Genomic DNA, 7,852 nt, shown 5'->3' with positions numbered 1-7,852 from the left:
CGGCTAACCCAACCTTACCCGTTCCTAGCTGTGCATTCCCCCAAGTTTATTAAAAATTTTTATTTTTATCTTTTTTTCATAAAATAGCTCTTTAGAGGACTACAAATGAGCTTACTGATTAAGAATATCCTAAATTTAATAAGATTCATTCAATATTTTCGCTAATATCTGGAAAATAAGAATCCGTAATTCTCGGCCGGCCGATAGGCGTCTCCACCATGTCGCCTGTCGACCCTTAACAAAAGTTCATTATTCAACTATAATGCACTGGTTCGTTTTATCAATTTTTAGTCACTTGAATTTATATATATTTAAATTTTAACAAAATATTCGTATAGCACAATTATTTAAGTAAAGTCAATTTAATTATACAATAATATGATGTTTTAATATATAAAATCATTCAATTAATAAAGAAAACACAAAATTACATGATTTAGTAATTTAACACTAGATCTAGTAACTTTGGACAAAACCGTATAAGGCACATCGAGTTGCATGTCTATGTCATGGTTCATGACTGTTGGTGACTTTGGGTACGGGGTTCACACACGATGCAATAGATGGCGCGTCGATGTCCATTTGCCGCAATTTATATTCCCGAGAGAGGAAAACACTCTTGGGAGAGAGAAACATAACCCCAATTGTTGCAAAATGTCATTCAACGATGTAACAGTTCCAGATGTGAGAGCTTAAGCAATAATACGGTTCCAAGTTGTACAAATGGACAAAAATAACCGTACAAGTGCAAGGTAATGTTACTTTAAGTTATTAATAATAATATTAATATTAATAATGTAACGTCTGAAAAATCACTTATATATATACTAATAAGATTAAATTAGCGAGAGTCAAGCTTCATCAGCATTATTAGGTACAGTATGTCCATTACTAATTAATTAGTTAATTGTCAATATATGCCCAATGAATATTTATATAAATTTTATAATATTGACAATATTAAAGTCATATAAGCCTATATACATATGTGTATCTTAACGTGTATTAACCAGGCTTATCAATACACAGCAATCTCCGCACTCAACAGAACAGTGAGCACTTCATCCTAATACAGAGGATAACCTCCAAAAGGATAACTCATAACACAAGATGCAAGTGTCTGTTGCCAAATCAATTGGGTTGTTGCCACAATATTGTCAACACTATTATACACTCAACAAGAAAAGTAAGTAATTGAAATTATTATTCCAATATTGAAATTTAACATAAGATTATTAATTAGTCAATTATAGTTGTTATTAATTGCAAAAGTTGTCTTAATTTTAGCCAGTCGAGGCAGGCGTGCCTCATATAGAGAAGCACATATTTCTCATAAAATTAATATAAATTCAAAGTATTCGATTATTGTTTAGCTCAAGAAGTCTATATAATTATATTTGTTATATATCAGAATTGGAAGAATTCTAATTATAGTATCCTTAAAGCACAGTTATAGGTTACAACTAGCTGATCACAGATTAAGTGTATATAAATTTACAACAGTCCATTAACAAACAACTTCAATTAATGTTCGTTAAAGAATTACACATTTATGTGTAAACGACTCCACAAATTATTGCTCATCAGTCCTTTATCATTGTATATGTACTAATTTCACTTATCTTTTAGAGAGCGGAAGAGAACTTCAAGGTTGCGAGGGCTCCACATAAGGTTGACGTAGACCACCAGCAAACCCCAGAGTCTCAGTACATCCGCAGTAACAATGTCTTCAGGAAGAAAAGTCTAGACGCCTCCGAAAAGCACCTCTGCATTAGTTGACACATATAGAAGGCTTCATTCACTTCCAATCACAGGTATTCATCAATAAATGTGGACGTAGGCGCACTTATTTATCACTGATTATTAGAATTCTAGTATTGTAAAACAGTACTTGTAACCCGTAAGACATTTATCACTTAAATTTGACAAACTAAGTACAGCTAGTTTGAGACAGATTATTGAGACAAAACTATTATTCTGCTACAGGTTATAGAATATCAATGTCAAGGCATGATCACCTATATCAGTGTATCTTATGGACTGTATCAAGATGATGTTTATCGTATAAAGTAATGTTATTATCAGATTTTAGTAAGTATTAATTATTACCAAATAATAAGAATTGGAAAAATTGTAGCAGACAATTATTTCACTACAAGTTATATTGTAGTGATTTAAGTCTTATAGAAAATATTCTATTTATTTATTAAGATTGTGCTCAGTGACCGATTTATTCACTTTATCATTTCAGATGGACACAAAGTATATAGTGCCATAATAAATTGACACCCCAATATAATATCCAGTCGAACTGAAAATTATAAGGACTCAAAAACAAAAAGGAAATAGTATTTTATAGGCAGCGGGTCACACAATTCACTATAATTCATAGTCTATTGTCTTCCGCGGATGTTTAGACACCAGAATATTTACAATACTAAATTATTTGGATTATAGTTTCCAAACTTTATTAAAGGTATGTTAATTATAGGTAATACCTATTAACCACTTGTAACAAACAATATTAAGATTTGTTAAAATATGTATATAAGTCTAAATATATTGTATTGAAGTTCACACAAGGATCATGAAATTATCATTGATTTCCATGCCTTTTATATGTTATTCTTCATTCATCATCTTCTATAAGTGTTCAGTTGTCGAATTAATTACTTGATTAGTTAAACGTAAATAGAAATTATCTGTTATCTAATTAATACAAAATGTTTGTACTTCCGGTTTAATAGTTCAGGATCATAAACTGTACACTAGTTAATAATTTCCAGACTTATAAAGTATTTTGTATTATTTGCTAGTTATAATATAAATTGTTTATTTAACAATTTTAATATTTCAGATTGTGAAAAAATAGAGTGCAAGATGTCAAAAACAATTCCATATCCAGCTATATCATGCCATATGGCCGAGCATTACGAAGACTCAATAACACTGACAAAATAGAATTCTATGGACAGTCTGATCACGCACTTAACTACAAAGTATTCAATCATCAAAATGGATGTGACTTGTTGATTAGCTAGACACGAATGTAATATAGTATATCTGATGTCCTGTTAATACCAAATGTTTGTTATTCAGATTTTTATCACTCAAATCATAAGCAACGCGTTAGGAATTGATTTCCGTTTTCACAAGACAATTATTTTCATGTATATAAAGTCTTTACTCAGATGTATTAATCAACTCCTTGTTATTGTTTCAGATTGCAAAGGCAAAGTGAATTGCCCATAAATAATTATGCATGAAGTGCATAGAAAACCATTGAGCTGGTCATTATGAGATTCAGAGTCAATACTGGTGGGCAATAGGATCACGCCCTACATAAGCACACAAAAGCACTTTCCGGTATCATCGGGGTATAAATTTTCACTAATGGTAAATAGAATTATCTTGTAGGGAACAAAAGCAAATGTTTCCACCACTAGATTATTTGAATAAAAACTTTTATTTCTCACAGGAGATATATTGATTAATTAATCAATCTCACTGTAAATAGTCAATTACTAATTTAACTTTTAATATCACTCCATAATTTACTATTTAATATTATATGTATCTTTAAAGTCAATACTTTAGATTATTTCCATATATATAAAGTCTTCCTTCATTAACACACAGAAGCACTTTACGACATCGCCAAGATATAGATTCTCAATAAAGGTAAATCATAGTATCCTGTAGAGAACAAAAAGCAGTGTTTCCACCACTAGATTATTTAAATAACAACTTTATTTAACACAGGAGATATATTGATCAATTAATCAATCTCACTGTAAATAGTCAATTACTAATTTGACTTCCATAGTTCACTTCTTAATATCATATGTATCTTTAAAGTCAATTTTAGATTAATAATAATAGAATCAACAAAACTAAACTTTTTTCTTCTTCTCTATTGTAGATGAAAAGGCGATTATTACATCACTCAGAAGAAAGAAGGAAGTAACAAGGCACACATGATCCATCCTACTAATGTTATAGCGATAGACAAAATCCCAGCTAATTTACACATTATGTGTCGAAAATAATATTAGGTTTTCACTTATGTTATTATCAGATTTTAGTAAGTATTAATTGTTACCAAATAATAAGAATTGGAATAATTGTAGCAGACAATTATTTTACTACAAGTTATATTGTAGTGATTTAAGTCTTATAGAAAATATTCTATTTATTTATTAAGATTGTTCTCAGTGACCGATTTATTCACTTTATCATTTCAGGTGGACACAAAGTATATAGTGCCATAATAAATTGACACCCCAATATAATATCCAGTCGAACTGAAAATTGTAAGGATTCAAAAACAAAAAGGAAATAGTATTTTATAGGCAGCGGATCACACAATTCACTATAATTCATAGTCTATTGTCTTCCGTGGATGTTTAGACACCAGAATATTTACACTACTAAATTATTTGGATTATAGTTCCCAAACTTTATTAAAGGTATGTTAATTATAGGTAATACCTATTAGCCACTCGTAACAAACAATATTAAGATTTGTTAAAATATTTATGTAAGTCTAAATATATTGTATTGGAGTCCACACAAGGATCATGAAATTATTATTGATTTCCATGCCTTTTATATATTATTCTTTATTCATCATCTTCTATAGGTGTTCAATTATTGAATTAATTACTTGATTAGTTAAACGTAAATGAAAATTATCTGTTATCTAATTAATACCAAATGTTTGTACTTCCGGTTTAATAGTTCAGGATCATAAACTGTACACTGGTTAATAATTTCCAGATTTATAAAGTATTTTGTATTATTTGGCTAGTTATAATATAAATTGTTTATTTAACAATTTTAATGTTTCAGTTTGTGAAAAATAGAGTGCAAGATGTCAAAACAAATTCCATATCCAGCTATATCATGCCGTAGGGCCGAGCATTACGAAGACTCACTGACAAAATAGAATTCTATGAGCAGCCTGATCACGCACTTAACTACAAAAATTATTCAATCATCAAAATGGATGTGACTTGTTGATTAGCTAGACATGAGTGTAATATAGTATATCTAATGTCCTGTTAATACTAAATGTTAGTTATTCAGATTTTATCACTCAAATCATAAGCAAAGCATTAGGAATTGATTTCCGTTTTCACGAGACAATTATTTCCATATATATAAAGTCTTTACTCAGATGTATTAATCAACTCCTTTGTTATTGTTTCAGATTGCAAGGCAAAGTGAATTGCCCATAAATAATTATGCATGAAGTGCATAAAAACATTGAGCTGATCATTATGAGATTCAGAGTCAATATTGGTGGGCAACAGGACTACGCCCTGCATTAGCACACAAAAGCACTTTCCGGTATCGTCGGGGTATAAATTCTCACTAATGGTAAATAATAGTATCTTGTAGAGAACAAAAGAAATGTTTCCACCACTAGATTATTTGAATAAAACTTTTATTTCTCACAGGAGATATATGATTAATTAATCGATCACACTGTAAATAGTCAATTACTAGTTTAACTTTAATTTCACTCCATAATTTACTATTTAATATTATATGTATCTTTAAGGTCAATACGTTAGATTATTTCCATATATATAAAGTCTTCCTTTATTAACACACAGAAGCACTCAACGATATCGCCAATATATAGATTCTCAATAAAGGTAAATCATAGTATCTTGTAGGGAACAAAAAGCAGCGTTTTCACCACTAGATTGTTTAAATAACAACTTTATTTATCACAGGAGATATATTGATCAATTAATCAATCTCACTGTAAATAGTCAATTACTAATTTGACTTCCATAGTTCACCTCTTAATATTATATATATCTTTAGAGTCAATTTAGATTAATAATAATAGAATCAACAAAACAACACTAAACTTTTCTTCTTCTCTATTGTAGATGAAAGGCGATTATTACGCCGCTCAGAAGAAAGAAGGAAGCAACAAGGCATACATGATTCATCCTACTAATGTTATAGCAATAGACAAAATCCCAGCGATTTACGCATTATGCGTCGAAGATAATATTAGGTTTTCACTTAAATCACATTTATTATATATTTATCATATATTATTAATTAATTAGATAAAACACTGTAAATCAGCTAAAAGCTTTATACTGTATTTACTTTTAGTACGTTTATAAGACTATAATGCACAGGTTAATTTATATTACTAGTTTATTATATGATAAGTATTCAAAATTTATTGAATTATAGTATCTGCGAAACCAAATCATGTATATTTGATTTCAGTAAGTTCCCTCTTTTAAACTTAGCATAGTTTGCTTAATATTATCTATTTGTTAAGACACTTATAAGTCCATTATCCCAATATCATATCAATTATATTATGTATAACCAAATTAAATTGTTATTGTTTATAACACAACAGCAAGTGTTGGTTATTTATTAGACAATGACTAGCCGAGACTTCACTTTTATTAATAATATATTAGTTATTAATAATTACTTATAGTGTAATTCAAAAGCACACAGTTCAGTAATTATATAGAGTATTGTAGGATTATAAATATTTGACGATTCAACAGCTAGTGTTGATTTTTATTCATCAAAAACTAGTCAAAAACTTCACTTTATTAATATTATTTAATAAGACACTTGTTATATAGTTCAAAATTACGCGGTTTAATGTTATCAGCCAATTATGGCTTGCCAGCACATATCCAGCAAGCTGCCAACCCACCTGAACACGCGCGCACTGCGCAGATCATATGCGCCGTATAATCTCAACGCCACGTGCTAATTTAATAATTTCTTTAAATTAAGTCTAATTGACCAATTAAGATGATTTGTATATGCACTATGCTATTGTAGCTATGATAACAGTATTGATAAGTCAAAGAAAAAAGGCAGTATCCTTAATAATCAAATTAAAATAACACATTTCAAACGACCATAGCCATAAATAACCAGGCCAATAATATGTCGCCAACAATTGTAGAGGCAATGTGGCCAACTCAGAATTGAACGCGCGAGCGCATTGATCTAGAGAGAAAATTTGTTGATTTTATAAAGCTAATTCAACAATAACCGGAATGATTTCAACAATTGTCAATCACAAAATAACTTCTTGCCGTCATAAGGAACTTATATAAAATATTCACTTTACCGTGAAAAATCCAGATTGGGCTGTTGGAGGCTCCAAAAATATTTGACAGTTTTGCCCCTAGTGCAACAAGGATAGCAATAGTCCAAGATTTTAGCTGCCTTTTATAATTAAACTAACAAGTTTTCACTATCAGAATTTCACTGAACGTTGACAAATGACAGCAACAATACATTAAAAATGTATTCACATGTGAGAGAAATATGTATCCAGTGGCGGATTAAGCATTTTGCCGCCCCTAGGCAGCGTACATTTTGCCGCCCCTAAAAGCAAAAAAAAAAAAAAAAGATTTAGTACAAAATATCAACAATTTTCTGTTACCCCTGCATTAGCTGGTGAAAACGTAATATATTTTTAAATTTTTTCACGACCCCAGAGTGCACCACGAGGAGGTTTGCAGATAGGATTTTACACTCCTTTTTTTTACTTTCTTTATTTTTTTTTACTTTTTTATTTTTATTTCTTTTTTTATTTTTTGTTCTTTTTATCTTTTCTTGTATTTTTAATTTTTTTTATTCTTCTTTTTTATATTTTATATATTTTTTTTAATTTTATTTCTTTTTATCTTTTTTACTATATTTTTGTTAGTTACTTGTTTTTATTGTAATTGTTTCTTTCTACACTTCTTTGCTACAAAGTCACTGATTAATTTCTTAAAATCTGTTGAGATTGTTAGATCACTTTCAATTGTCAGAATAGAAAAATTATTTAATTGGT

The 7,852-nt window shown here is 29.5% G+C and overlaps 1 protein-coding gene across 6 annotated transcripts; it reads left to right on the top strand.

The window, feature by feature from the left end:
* The first annotated feature begins 599 nt into the window (after positions 1-599).
* LOC114945787 (uncharacterized) lies at positions 600-6,397 on the top strand. 6 transcript variants are annotated; one of them, XR_003822490.2, is made up of 13 exons: positions 600-752; positions 836-874; positions 1,030-1,186; positions 1,630-1,814; positions 1,987-2,091; positions 2,252-2,476; positions 2,858-3,086; positions 3,224-3,396; positions 3,923-4,084; positions 4,245-4,469; positions 4,852-5,075; positions 5,213-5,382; positions 5,907-6,397. XR_003822490.2 is itself a non-coding variant. In XM_085487251.1 (12 exons), exons 1-3 carry the CDS (start codon positions 724-726, stop codon positions 1,777-1,779), a joined length of 336 nt encoding a protein of 111 aa, XP_085343377.1. In that variant the 5' UTR covers positions 600-723; the 3' UTR covers positions 1,780-1,814; positions 1,987-2,091; positions 2,252-2,476; positions 2,858-3,049; positions 3,224-3,396; positions 3,923-4,084; positions 4,245-4,469; positions 4,852-5,075; positions 5,213-5,382; positions 5,907-6,397. The 6 variants fall into 6 exon arrangements, 3 of the variants coding, with proteins under 3 accessions (XP_085343377.1, XP_085343378.1, XP_085343376.1); XR_003822486.2 differs by having other exon boundaries at positions 836-1,186; XM_085487251.1 differs by lacking the exon at positions 836-874 and having other exon boundaries at positions 2,858-3,049.
* Positions 6,398-7,852: the final 1,455 nt, after the last annotated feature.

This window comes from Nylanderia fulva, unplaced genomic scaffold, assembly GCF_048542155.1.
Source record: "Nylanderia fulva isolate GAGA-0341 unplaced genomic scaffold, ASM4854215v1 Scaffold512, whole genome shotgun sequence".
NCBI lineage: Eukaryota > Metazoa > Arthropoda > Insecta > Hymenoptera > Formicidae > Nylanderia > Nylanderia fulva.
This window is presented reverse-complemented; position numbering and strand designations above follow the sequence as displayed.

Bases quoted from the DNA above. Each gene is read 5' to 3' on its own strand.
- LOC114945787 (XM_085487251.1), top strand. From the start codon at position 724: ATGGACAAAAATAACCGTACAAGTGCAAG. The intron at 753-1,029 runs GTAATGTTACTT...ATCAATACACAG, and splicing joins AATAACCGTACAAGTGCAAG to CAATCTCCGCACTCAACAGA. The intron at 1,187-1,629 runs GTAAGTAATTGA...CTTATCTTTTAG, and splicing joins TTATACACTCAACAAGAAAA to AGAGCGGAAGAGAACTTCAA.